The sequence below is a fragment of the Hyaloscypha bicolor genome (genome assembly GCF_002865645.1).
Source record: "Hyaloscypha bicolor E unplaced genomic scaffold K444scaffold_83, whole genome shotgun sequence".
Taxonomy (NCBI): domain Eukaryota; kingdom Fungi; phylum Ascomycota; class Leotiomycetes; order Helotiales; family Hyaloscyphaceae; genus Hyaloscypha; species Hyaloscypha bicolor.
In genome coordinates this window covers 1068124-1081243 of record NW_020194585.1, presented here as the reverse complement: position 1 = coordinate 1081243, position 13120 = coordinate 1068124, and the positions used below count along the sequence as shown (strand labels likewise).

The 13120-nt window shown below is 50.1% G+C and overlaps 4 protein-coding genes across 4 annotated transcripts; 3 read left to right on the top strand and 1 right to left on the bottom strand.

Annotated features, from left to right (window-relative positions):
* Positions 1–385: 385 nt before the first annotated feature.
* On the top strand, positions 386–1217 carry K444DRAFT_663768 (uncharacterized protein; the record flags this gene model as incomplete). Its single annotated transcript, XM_024886875.1, has 3 exons — positions 386–404; positions 480–607; positions 659–1217. 3 exons carry the CDS (start codon positions 386–388, stop codon positions 992–994), a joined length of 483 nt encoding a protein of 160 aa, XP_024736650.1. The 3' UTR covers positions 995–1217.
* A 363-nt stretch (positions 1218–1580) lies between these two features.
* K444DRAFT_613298 (uncharacterized protein) lies at positions 1581–6099 on the bottom strand. The gene is made up of 8 exons (XM_024880319.1): positions 5931–6099; positions 5707–5878; positions 5566–5659; positions 4464–5440; positions 4280–4404; positions 2821–4228; positions 2410–2729; positions 1581–2269 (listed from the first exon to the last, which is right to left on the bottom strand). Exons 1-8 carry the CDS (start codon positions 6063–6065, stop codon positions 1874–1876), a joined length of 3627 nt encoding a protein of 1208 aa, XP_024736649.1. The 5' UTR covers positions 6066–6099; the 3' UTR covers positions 1581–1873.
* A 2371-nt stretch (positions 6100–8470) lies between these two features.
* On the top strand, positions 8471–10707 carry K444DRAFT_723548 (uncharacterized protein; the record flags this gene model as incomplete). Its single annotated transcript, XM_024888593.1, has 4 exons — positions 8471–8516; positions 8567–9945; positions 9996–10167; positions 10220–10707. The coding sequence occupies 4 exons, from the start codon at positions 8471–8473 to the stop codon at positions 10324–10326; spliced, it is 1704 nt and encodes a 567-aa protein (XP_024736648.1). The 3' UTR covers positions 10327–10707.
* A 733-nt stretch (positions 10708–11440) lies between these two features.
* On the top strand, positions 11441–12921 carry K444DRAFT_529985 (TIP49-domain-containing protein; the record flags this gene model as incomplete). The annotated part of the gene is made up of 3 exons (XM_024874859.1): positions 11441–11584; positions 11641–12408; positions 12457–12921. 3 exons carry the CDS (start codon positions 11441–11443, stop codon positions 12919–12921), a joined length of 1377 nt encoding a protein of 458 aa, XP_024736647.1.
* Positions 12922–13120: the final 199 nt, after the last annotated feature.

Genomic DNA, 13120 nt, shown 5'->3' with positions numbered 1-13120 from the left:
ATTTCATCACCTAGCCTTGCATTTCCTTCTCCTTCTGCGACGTTTCTCCCTCTCCTTTCCAGTGTCCACATCAACATGACTTTTACCCCTACTCTCCGCCTTTATTCTGCCCTCAGCCTCGTCATCGATGCGATATCCAATCGGATGCACTAGGCTTATACGTTATATAGAAAAGCACACAAAGCTTTTCTCAACCACTGGAAATATCGTCAGAGGATTCTCACAGTCATAAAAGCGACGAGATTTGCTCCACCACGCTCCTTTGCTCACGCTCCTTACCCACGCTCCTTACCTACGCTCTTTACCCACGCTCCTTACCCACAGAGATTTCATCTACGGCCGTAAGCACTTCTGGATATCCTCGTCCCCGAAGTATCTGATCAAGATGGATAGCAACACAGAGAGTAAGTTTCCAACGCTGGACTACTGGGTAGAACACCGCTATCTAGCAGGAACCACCCGTGCTAATCATGCATTAGAGGCCGGTTCGTCCTCTACAGTCAGACCTGGAGGACTTCATGTCACGTTCGATCCGCGGGCCAAGTCGCCAATGGCTCGGACCGGCAAGTCGTCCCCAATTCTCGAAGGCGAAGGCGACACCGAGAAGGTACTTCCCCCTCTCACTAACCTCAAGGAACTTATTCTGACCAATTGGCAGTTCCCAGCATTCACCCCAAACCCCAAGGCAATCCAAAAGTCCCGCTCTCTGACTCAGGCGGAAATCAACATGGGCGTCATCACCGAAGATCAAGTAGCTGCCCTGGGCGAACGGCTCCAGACTGATCCACCGCCAATGTCGCTTCAAGAAGCTCGTGAGCGCCGAGCCAGTATCAAGGAAGAGCGCAAGAGAAGCATCGAGTTCATTCGAAGCCGTACCAACTCTCGTGCCGCTGCGAACGGACGTCCTTCTATGGATGGTTTCAACGAGTCGGGAGCTGCTGCCAGTGGCCATCCCTTTTTGGAGGTTCTCAAGGAGGCGCAACATAAGGAATAGGGCTCGTATGAATATGCATTTGTCTGCCTGTAGCTTACGATGACCGAAATGATTGATGAGATCCTTGTTTTGCCTGAGCGCATGGTTCTTTTGCATTCTTGTTGCTTGGCAGAGGGAGCATTGGTTGGCGTTGCCTGGGTCTTGCGGTCACTTACGGTTACTTTGCATATGGTGTTCTTTTCTGTTTGTGGTAGTCCGTAGAAGAATGAGAGTCACGTTCACGGCAGCCATTCGAGTTTTTTTATGAATGTTTATTTTCGTCTATGCAGTGACAACAATTCGCAGCCTCATTCACACTTTTGATAAACCCCAAATTGCAATGCAGTTCCTCCCAAATACTCCGAGAAGCCGAAGAGAAGAACGCCAATCAAATGACCTGTCGTTAATGCAAAACGCCGCTAGCATCAACGCCAATAAACAAGAAGGTCGTATTGACAAGAAAGAAAGCTTGCTTTCCATATCGAAAGCTGTGGTTACTCTGCCTGACTCTTAGAAAACGCCATTCGTAAAGGGCAAATCTTCTCCGAAAAGAAGAAGATGCCAGTCAGATGAGCCCTCGGTGCAAATAAATGCCTCCAGCAATAAAGCCGGCAGAAGAGGGCCAAATGACAAGAATGAAAGATAGTGCTCTCCAAAGTGAAAGCTGTGACCACTCCTTATGAATCTCGAGAAAAAACACCATTGATGAAAAGTAGATCTTCTCCGTAAAGGGGAAGAAGATGCCAGTCAAATGACCCTCAATACAAATAAATGCCACCAGCAATGGAGCCGATCGAGGAAGGCCAAATGATAAGAAGGAAAGACCAGATGACTACTCAAACAAACAGCAGATAGGAGATGCCACAACGAGAGTTTCTTGCACTAATGAAGTGGAAGCGCTCACATGTAGGCGTCTCTGGGCTCAAGAGGGCCTGAAATCCACTGGCCGCGCTTGGCACGGTACCAGCATCGAAGGACCTGGAACTGCATCTCCAAGTCTTCCATGTCAAGTCGAACGAGTCTCCAGTCTTCTGTAAGGTCAAAGGTGTCAATGTCTTGGGCGTGAGCCTGGGCATCGAAGCCGAATTCTCGACTGAATTGGTGGATGAATTCGGCATGAACCATACGTTGATCGAGAACTGGCATCATGAGCGACCAAGTGTCGAGATCTTGAATAAGGTGGCGAAGAAGACGGAAAAGGAAGTTGACAACCCGCGGCTGCAAGTATATCAAGCAGGCGTTCAAAGCGCGGTTGAGTGCTTCCTTCATAGGGTCACCGTTACGAAGGCGGAGGGTCTGTCAACCAAAGTCAGTAAATGGAATGAAATCAGTATCTTGAGGATAGGGAACGGCTAAAGACATCCGCACTTTGTATGAGTGAATGCGGAAACCTTGAAGACGGCGTGGGCGGATCGGTGGAGGCAGGAAACACTTACACAGATGACTTCACAGGGGGCGAACTTCTTGCCAGCAGCCGAGACTTCAGATCTGAAGATATGATAGTCGCCCGTCTTCTTGAACTCCTCGTTCACATCACAACCTTGCAGACCGACTGGAAGCTCATGCGTCAAGGCATAGGCTTTCAGGATTCGTGGGAAAGGGCCGTGCCAGCAGTACATAGCGAACGATCTCTGTCGGAATCTCTCGGGGGTTTCCTTCTCAGTTCTGAGTTCGACGGGTGCGAGGTAGAAGCGTTCATATTCATATAAGTCATCGGGCATGTTGTGGGGGTCCATTCGCATATAATGCGGATATTCTAAAAGTTGTTAGTACAGTAAAGAAGGTACAGATGTGATTAAGGGCTGGGAAGGGAGAACTCCAGCGGGTAGAGAATACGGAATACATACGCATGCAGCAAAGTGAGTGGTTGTAAGCGTCTGCGAGGAGGCATGCAACTGAGCAATATCGAATAGCACCAGTTGGGCCACATCCGGCGCAGAAATACAACGGCTGTTGTACGCTAGGGACATATCCTCGGAAACAGCATCTACACGTATAACCTGCAAGCGTACCAGTGACTTGGGCGTTAGTGGATTGTTCTGGCTGCTGATCAAGGTTGGACGAGGTTTCGAAACCGCGGTCGCTACGAGATAGACCCGTGAAGCTCTCGTCGCGATCTCCCTCCTGCTGTGAAGCCTCTCTGACTGACTGATGGCCGTAGCTTGAAATGCCCGAGCCAGTGTGAGTATTTGGCGGATAGTCAGCGGTGACGGGAACTGGATGAGCGTGATTGGTGATATGTCCAGAGTGACCAGAGTGACCAGAGTGATAAGAGGGCATGGGTGGGGGTGGGTAAGCGAAGCCAGACATAGGGAGACCATAAAGGACAGGATGAGGGTTGGGATGACTAACAAGGTGACCTGATGCTGGAGGCAAAAGGTCCCGAGGCGGATACGGTGGATGCATGAACATTGGCGGCGCATGGCGAGGTTGCGATATGGGCATTTGAGCTGCAAATGGCATAGCTGGTTGATTTGCAAAGCCAGCGGCCGGTGGGAAACCATCTGTGAAGCCGGGGGCGTTGCCTGGATATTGTCCTTGCTCGTGATAAGCCGACGGCGCCTCCGGAACACTATGAGAAGGACTGCTAGAGTGACCAGAGTTTGCAGAATATTTGTTTTCGTTCAACTCAGGGAGTGCCACGGGGAAGTCACCAAACTGCACGGCTCTGACACGCGGATTGAGAATGGTGGTTGTGTTGCTGCGAGGCCGAGTGGACGATATCTCAATGAAGTCATCAAAATCGTCGTGGCTGGGAGTGGGGCTTCGATATGGAAGCGAAGAGTGTCTCCATCCACTATTGAACTTTGTTGGGGATGTAAGTTCTGCAGCAGCCCATTCAAGGCCAGTGCCTTGAGCACCAGGAGCTTCGTCAACTTCTTGACCTTGTCTCTTTCCTACTGCTGTAAGCAACTTGTCGGTGGAGTGATGCTTAGACAAGGTGCTAGGAGTGTTAACCATAGCATGATCTGCATTCCCCGCATGGCGCGGGCCTGAAGGGGCAACCGAGTGCAGTGACTCCCGGGAGAGAACACGAATTGCCTCGGCCTCTTCTGGGGGCAGATTCCGGACCGTCTCATCCCATGTCATATTTTCGACGGTAGGAAGTGTTGTAGTATGGGTGGCAGCTGGAATGATACCGCTGGTTTGATCATCTTCTGATTTGACAGTTGGGATGTTCGATGACATAGTAGTATACTCCTCGGGCTTAAAGTTTCTCACCTTAGTGGTCTCGGCTTGATTAGATGGCGGTGCCTGAACCAAAATTAGCTTGACAAGACCTTGCCTAGCAGTCTCGGTACCTACAATATTGCTAGTATTCGGGAGAACAAGCCATGCCTCGTTCTTGGAGCTCTTGGGCTTATGAGATACTTTTGTCTTGAGCCCACTCCATTCGTTGTCACGCTTCGAGATTACGGCATTTTCGGGGCCTGCATGAAGTCAGCAAGAACAAGAATGCACAGAGAACATGGTTTCTATGTATTCTTACCAGGGTGAGTTCGTGCTTCGGGTTCAACTTTAATGTCCAAGCTTGGAGGTGTTTCAGATGGCTGTTCCAGCGATACCGTGGCAAGATCTTGATCCTGATTGTCCCGACCAGACGAAGGTTCCTCGATCTTCTTGATGCCCTTTCTCTTGTTTCTCGACTTTCTCTTGGATCCTCTGAATTTCTTCTTACTACTGCCTGATTCGACTGTGGGCGTAGAAATTGTACCCTCTACTTCGGTGACGTTGGCCTTGTCGGCATGTGGAGTGGTTTGTAAACCGCCATTGGATTGATCTAACGCTTCGCTGAATGTTGGCGGACCATTGGAATTGTTGTCCTTTGCAGCCACCTTCGGGGTAGAAGCAATGAGCTGGCTGGGCCGGGCAGGGGAATCATGGACGCTTGACTTCTTTGCAGTCGCATCAAGCCCAGGCGAAGCTGAGCTGATGTCGCTGAAAGCAGTCGAAGCTCCCTCAACAGTTGGTGGATGTCCAGGTGAAACAGAATTCAAGGTCGAGCTGTTTCCCGGGGTATTGGGTGCTTCTACTGGCTCGAGTGTGTACTCCGGGTGCAGTGTGTTTTCCCCATCGTCGCCAAGTACAGTAAAGTCACTATCCGGACCGGAAGTGTCGGCAACCGTCTTGATAAGCTCCTTCAATCCTTCTGACAGATGACTGGAAGTCACTCCCGTCGTCAGATAGTAGTAAGTGTACTTTTCTTGTGACTTTCGGGCATTGCGCAGCTTGGTGGAGGTATCGATATGGGATTGGTGACGGTAGACCTTCAAGCCGGTTTGGTACGTTTCCTTTGTAAGGCAAGCCTTCTCCATCTCATTGGCCATAACAAGATCTTCGAGGAATAGAGCTGCTGTCTTGCTTGCAAGGGGATTTTCTTGGAGTACTTTTGTTCGATCACCCCCCTTGAAAGTCAGAATATAAGGCTTTGGTGCGGCACTGAACGTTGCATGACCAGCTTCGTAACTGCAGTTATCAGAGTCAGCATGTTTCCGAGATCTCGATTCTTGCGCAGCTATGGGTAGGATAAGAACATATAAGAAAGGCAGCGATAAAGGGACTTGGGAACATAGGAAAGAGGTAGAATTTACTCTTCCTTGACGGGGCATCCACTGAAGAAATCGGCAGCGATATCTTCAAACTCCTTTGAAAGACGTTCGTTTGCAGATCGTTGGTCGAGAGCGTCTACTGCTATTAGACACGATCACATTGGAGATTGAGGGTGCACTTACTGCATACTTTAATCCATGCCATCTTTCTCCTCAAACAAGTCGCGTTCGCGGTAAAGTATTCTTTAGCTGCGCTCTGAGTACCACGCAATTTATACGGGAGGAAGGCTCTCAGGTGCGTGCGGTCTCTACGGTCAACGCGAGTCGAAAGCGTAAATATCAACACGTCGAATCCCTATGAAATAGTTAATAAATATCGAATTAAGAATAAGATGAGAGGGGTGTACGTCAGCGAAGATCTTCTGACCGAGCTTAGAAGCGTTTTCATCCACCGAAAACTTCTCGCGAAACGTCGAAAGGAGACCATGTTCTGCGGGTTCAACTGGGTCGCCCCATTGACTCTCCGACAGAGTATTCAACATAGCTTTGGTGGCCCAGCTCAGATCGAATGTTTCGTAGACGTAATATTGTTGTCCACTCTCCTGGCGTGAGTCTGTCGAGATGTCAGCAATCTGATGATCGAAGCTTCTGTTGAATGGAAGAAAAGCTCGTGCTTCAACCAGGCGAAATGTCGACGGAATTTGGAACTAAAGGCACAACGAAAGGAGGAGCTAGAAGGGAGGACTTTCATACCGAAGACGAACGTTCTTGGTTGAAGTTCTCGTACGGTGCTCGCGGAAGAACTGATGATCTTAGCCACTCTACAATGGAAGACAGGGTTAGAAAGAGGTTGAGGGTTTGCGAGGCAACAGTGAATGCCATTTTCACTTACTCCGATAAAGTTGGACTCTGATCACCTCTGAATACCAGATCTGTGCCAGAGGATGCAGCTGAACGAATCAATTCCAGGAAAGTAGGGTCAGATATGCTCAAGCTTGACTCCCTTGAGTTCTCAATCTGGCGAGCAGGCGCCTGGGCACTCTCATACACCTCGCCGCTGTACTGCCGGTATTTGGTCTGGCGTGTGGTCAATGATAGAGGCGGAAGGCGGTCCTTCTGCTCTGGCTTCAATGACTGAAGAGGAAAGCGATTGGTCTGTCGTGGGATCTTCAATGGAGGTAGGAGACGATGATCGCGTTGCTTGAATATGGTCTGTTGTGGTGTATTCAGCGGAGATGGCAGAACAAGGTCTCGTTGCTTAACAGGCGCTGTTGGTGGAGTCGAGGACGTTTCCAAACCCTCTGTTGCACCTTGCAGGCGTTTCTGAGGGGGAGAGGAGACCTAAGTCAAACGTCAACGCCAAACTCGAAGATTTGTGGAGATGAAAGGTTGGTGGGATAGGAAAAACCAATGTGCACAGATCGGGGTGGGAAAACAACACTAAGCGGGGCCAGCAGATGCCTTAGGACGCGATCAAAGTGATCGCTTTGACATCTCTTTGAAGTACCTACCTCCATGACTCAATAGGGTTCGAAACGTCGCCGTCGAGACCGCGATGACCGTGAGGATTGTGAGATGGGGAGGAAAAAGATATTTCTTGTTGAAGGAGTCCAACAAGCAGAAGCTCGATTAATTTTAGCGTCGAATTACCCGACCCCGTGACCCTTTTGTCCTTTTATTACCACAGCACTGCTTTATATTCTAGTGGACAGGTGGCTACCAATTACCAGTGTATGTGCATTATTTCCCAATCAATCATCTTCCCAATACAGGATGGATTCTGATTGATAAAGCAAGTGCTTTGCTAGACAGGCAAGTAGCAATTGGGGACTGCAAACATGGAGGATGGGCACAATTGGGGCATGGGCATGCACTGGATGCCTTCTGCAATCCACAAAGACACCAAGTAATAACATTCTCACCACAGATGTGCTGACCTGGACAGGATAATCAAGGGCTACTGCCATGGGCAATAAGGCGAAATGCAGTGGCTACGATCAATGTCACAGGGGACTACTTTGTAGATGCCACATGAAGGGAACAAAGAAAGCAGAGCCATAATTCTTTTTGCAAGGGGAGAACTCTGCTTTAATCCAGTGTTCGCTAATGCTTCTATGCAGCTGGACTTCTCTAACATGTTGCATGCTGTATTTTCACGACATTCTAAGACTGACAACGACTGCTGAGCGCTGGCAAATAGTACATGCTGTGCTCTCCAAGATTTGCACAGAGAGCTAGAACCCAAAGAGCCTCCAAAGGCTTGAGACCTGATTGATGCAGAGCCAGATCCGGGTCTGATGCAAGTCTTTTAAGTCCCCCAGTCCAGCAAGACGAAAGTAAAGTAACTGTATTTCAAAATAGGAGTTGAAGCGGGGTGAGGTATGTTGGGATACTGGAGGCACAAAACTCCCACTTGCGGCTTGTGAAAGCAAAGCAGTATCGCAACCCCAAGGAGCCTATTGCGATAGAAATGCAGATTACTCGCAGATATGCACTGACGATATGCACTGAGATTTGAGGGTTGGTTGCTATTCCCATCTCTTGTCATGCGGTGGTGCACAAGTGCATCAAATTACTCTAATATAGCACATTGCCAGCGTTTAGGGAGTAGAGCAGGTAGGACAAGGCTTTTGGAAACAATGAAGTGTCGTTGAAGTGAATTTTGTCGTTAAATTTTAGTTTAGAACTTTGAGCCGCTGCGGCCGCATCGCGTGACCGGGCACGGACCCATCTTCTAGACAAAGTCCTATTGTTCAAGTATTTATCCAAGACTCCCCCTTGACAATTTACATCTCCACCAAGACACAATTGCAGTCTCGAGTCATCTGCATTGCACCACCATCAAGTCTTGCTCAAGTTGCCAGCAACACTTCTTTATTACGAGCCTACCGAGAACCGAGAGTCGTCGTCTACGCTTCAGCGCAAAAGGCAGCGCAAAGAAAGCATCATGGCCGACCAACAACCTAGCATCACATCTATTCTGGCGGCTTTAGGTATGAATGCTCCCCCTATCTACTATGAGCGTCGCCTGATTCTTTATTAGCTGCTCAAAGGCCTACGGTCGCTCCTGCCCAAAATCAGCAGCCAGCATACCAACAACCACCTCAGCAACATCCACCGCAACAACAGAATCTGTACGCACCCCAAGGCGGATACTCCTTACCACAACCTACGAGCTCGGGGAGTGTGGACCTTAGCAGTATCAAGCCTGTGAACTCTGGAACGGTCAGTTTAACGGATGCCATTGCGAAGGCGAAAGCAATTGCTGCGGAAAAGGGTCTCTCGTATGAGCGACCTCCTCCTTCATACGGTGCACAGGATCCTCGCCTGGCCGGTGGTAGACCATATCAAAACTCTAGATCTCGATCCCGATCCCCGCCAGCACGTCGAGATGCCTACCGAGACAATTCGAATCCGTATAGAGATGAGCGACGAGGCGATCGGGGACCTGTTGCGCGTGACTACCGCGAGCGGTCCTTTTCTCCTGGCCCAAGGGGCAGAGGTCCACCAAACGCATTCCCGCCAACCCATGGAGGCGGTTATGCCACTCGAGATCGGTCCCCTCCCCGAGGAGCAGACGACAATGTTGAATCCATATCCATCGAATCCAACCTTGTTGGTTTGATCATTGGTAGACAGGGCGAAAATTTAAGACGTGTCGAAGCCGAGACTGGCTGCAGGGTACAGTTCATCACGGGTCCCGATGAGACTGGCCCTTACAGACAATGCAAAATTACAGGAACTCGAGCTGCTCGAGCAAAAGCCAAGGCCGAAATCAATCGCATAATCGATGACAGTGGCATGGCTGCGAATGCTCGTGCTGCTGCAGAGCGACCTCGGGATGGACCGCCTGGCCGCGCTTCGTCACATCAACCAGCCTTAAGAGATGGCGAGGATAGCATGCAAATCATGGTGCCTGATAGAACCGTCGGCCTCATCATTGGTCGAGGAGGGGAGACAATCAGAGATTTACAGGAAAGAAGTGGCTGCCATGTCAATATCGTTGGAGAACAGAAGAGCGTCAATGGCCTTCGACCTGTCAATTTGATCGGCTCCCGAGAGGCGGCGGCTAAAGCCAAAGACCTGATCATGGAGATTGTTGAGAGTGACAGTAAGAGCGCGGCCACCAAGGACCGAGTTCCGGCTTCAAGAGACGGTGGCCGAGATCCAGGCTATGGAGGTGGCTTTGGCGGCGCTGTTGCGGATAAGATCAACGATTCCATCTTCGTACCATCTGAAGCTGTCGGCATGATCATTGGCAAGGGCGGAGAAACCATCAAGGATATGCAAGCAACAACCGGTTGTAAAATCAACGTATCGCCATCTTCAGGTCCAGGTGAGGTTGAGCGTGAAATCGGCCTGGTTGGATCGCGGGACGCAATCGCTGCAGCGAAGCGTGCCATCGAGGACAAAGTTGAGGCAGTAGTAAGTCCATGTTGCCATTGTCTTAACCTCACTCTAACGTTTGACAGGCACAGAAGAACGGCGGCGGCGGCGGAGGTGCCAGAGCTCGCGCCTCTCAAAACGATTATGGAGATAGAGCGTACTCCCAACCTTCGTATGCTCAGCCACAAGGACAACAGAAAGCCCAAGCACCAGCACAAGCTACTGCCACCGCTGGCGCCGAAGACCCTTATGCAGCCTGTAAGATCGCAATCCTAAACGAGTTTGTGATTTACTCACTAACGACCTTTAGATGGAGGCTATCAGAACTATGTGGCACTGTGGTATCAGGCCCTCGCACAACAACAACAGGCAGGTCAAGCCCAAGGAGACTCATCAAAACCGCCCGGAACTTCGTAGCTGTCGACTTTGAACCCGCTTCAGGATACGAGGCATCGCCCATGACTGCACGATTCGCATGACTTGCATAATCTTCGTCCGAGATTGCACTGAGACTATGACTTCGACTGGATCCATATGACATGCCTGCATGCACATGATGACCAATATTCCTGATTTCTGGTCCATTTTTCCATTTTCCAACTTGCCCTGGCAGATTAAAGTGGAAAATCTGACCACTCTTTTCTGCTACGGTCTGATATGACTCGATGCCAACACTGATCACTCGAACTTGCTAAGCTCACTTGCATTGATCTCGCCTTGCTTGCCATGATCTTGCTCAGCACTTGCGATCTGATACAAATGACTTGCACTGATTGGTCAAGCTCGCCCCGTTCGCGAAATCAACGACAAAGAATGCAACCACAGATGCTCTGATTTTGCATGAAATAACAGCAGAACCACGCTTAGCAAAATTCTCGCCTCCTTTCTTTTCTCTTATGTTCCTGATACGACACTGCATGGTTGGTTACGCAGAGAATTTTCTCTCTCAAAAAGGGTGATACATACTTCGAATCGTCTCGGCTGATACTTCATCCGCACTTACACGATAGGCTAACTGCTTGCATTCGGTCTGGGGTCTTGAGCCTTCGAAGCTCTGGAGTCTGGGCGTGTAAGATAGTAAAACAATAATGAATTGAAATCATCTGAGAACATCAGGGTCCCCTTTGCAAAGGCTACTCTGAACAGTAGTGACTGCTCTCGCAGAAAGGAGGTAGAGTGGGAGTTGCTTTGGCTCTGCTTTCTCCATTTCGCTATTTCATTTTCGGCATAGTACCCCGTTCCCGGAAGTCCCTCAGCCCACTACCCTGTAGACTTCGGCGATGATTCTTCTGATTCCTCGGTGGTGAGACTTCAAGTCTCAGCCTTGTCTATCACGTGAGTAATGACAGCCTTGAAGGGTCCAGGTCTTCATCGCTTAAGAGCGCGTTTTCTCTGAACGCGAACTTTTTGCGACAAAGTGAAATGACTTATGACAAACAACCGTGTATTTGATCCGCCTCCTGATTGAAAGCCTACCGTCTCACGCCCCTTAATTCGCCTTGCTTCACCCATCCTTTCAACCTCAACCACCATGGTTCAGATCAGCGAAGTGAAGGGCAACGCCCGCGATAGTCGAACCGCTACACACACACACATCAAAGGTCTCGGTCTTCGGCCCGATGGACTTGCTGAGAGACAGGCTGCTGGCTTTGTGGGCCAAACTGCAGCACGGGAGGTTAGACTCTTTGGGTTTCTGGCGATGAGATGCATGCTGACCTTCTCCTTTCGCAGGCTTGTGGAGTGGTTGTCGACCTCATCCGAGCGCAAAAGATGGCTGGCAGAGCCATATTACTTGCTGGAGGACCTGGTACCGGAAAGACAGCCCTCGCTCTGGCCATCAGCCAAGAACTCGGCACAAAAGTGCCTTTCTGTCCCATCACAGGCAGCGAAATATACTCTGCAGAAGTCAAGAAGACGGAGGCGCTGATGGAGAACTTTCGGAGAGCTATTGGCTTGAAAGTCCGGGAAACCAAGGAGGTCTATGAGGGCGAGGTTACAGAGTTGACACCAGAAGAAGCCGAGAACCCGCTGGGTAGCTACGGCAAGACGATCAGCACATTGCTCATTGGCCTCAAGAGCGCGAAAGGCCAAAAGAAGCTACGATTAGACCCAAGCATCTACGAGGCCATCCAGAAGGAGAGAGTCACTGTGGGAGATGTCATCTACATTGAAGCAAACACTGGGGCTTGCAAGCGCGTTGGCAGATCTGATGCATATGCGACGGAATTCGATTTGGAGGCGGAAGAATATGTACCCATCCCCAAAGGAGAAGTGCACAAGAAGAAGGAGATCGTGCAGGATGTCACATTGCACGATCTTGACATTGCTAATTCTAGACCACAAGGCGGGCAAGATATCATGAGTATGATGGGTCAGCTGATGAAGCCAAAGATGACCGAGATAACGGAAAAATTGCGGGCAGAGATCAACAAGGTCGTCAGCAAGTATATCGACCAGGGGGTTGCAGAGCTAGTGCCCGGTGTTCTGTTCATTGACGAGGTACGTACCGCAGTTGGAGACCATGACATGCCACTTACAATCGAACAGGTTCACATGCTTGATATTGAATGCTTCACCTACTTGAACCGCGCCCTGGAGTCGGCCATCTCACCAATTGTCATCCTTGCTTCAAACAGAGGCATGTGCACGATCCGCGGTACCGAAGACCTGGTATCTGCACATGGAATCCCCCCGGATCTTTTGGCCCGTCTCCTCATTATCCCAACAAAGGCTTACGAACCGGAGGAGATCAAGAGAATCCTACGAATCCGAGTGACTGTTGAAGGCCTGTCGATTACCGAAGCTGCCCTGGACAAGATCGCAGACCACGGCTCGCGGATCAGCTTGAGATATGCATTGCAGCTCCTCACGCCATCCAGCATCCTAGCGCGAGTCAGCGGTCGCAATCAGATTGATGTCATGGATGTGGGGGAGTGCGAGGATTTATTCATTGACGCTCGGCGGAGTGCAGCGATCGTGAACGGCGCCACAGGCAATGGGTTTATCTCGTAGACGAACGCATCACGGGAACCAGCCTGCGAAGTGCGCTTCCTTGGTTCTCAAAATCTGGGTCTTCGGTTTGTGGCGTTGTGGAATGAATGTCTCGGGGGCTGCGTTTGCCTGGCAGGGTGGTCGCGGGCCTCAGAACCAGCCATCAGCGAATTCCGCCTTAGAAATGTAAGAATATAAAAAGTCTGGGTAAACTAATCAA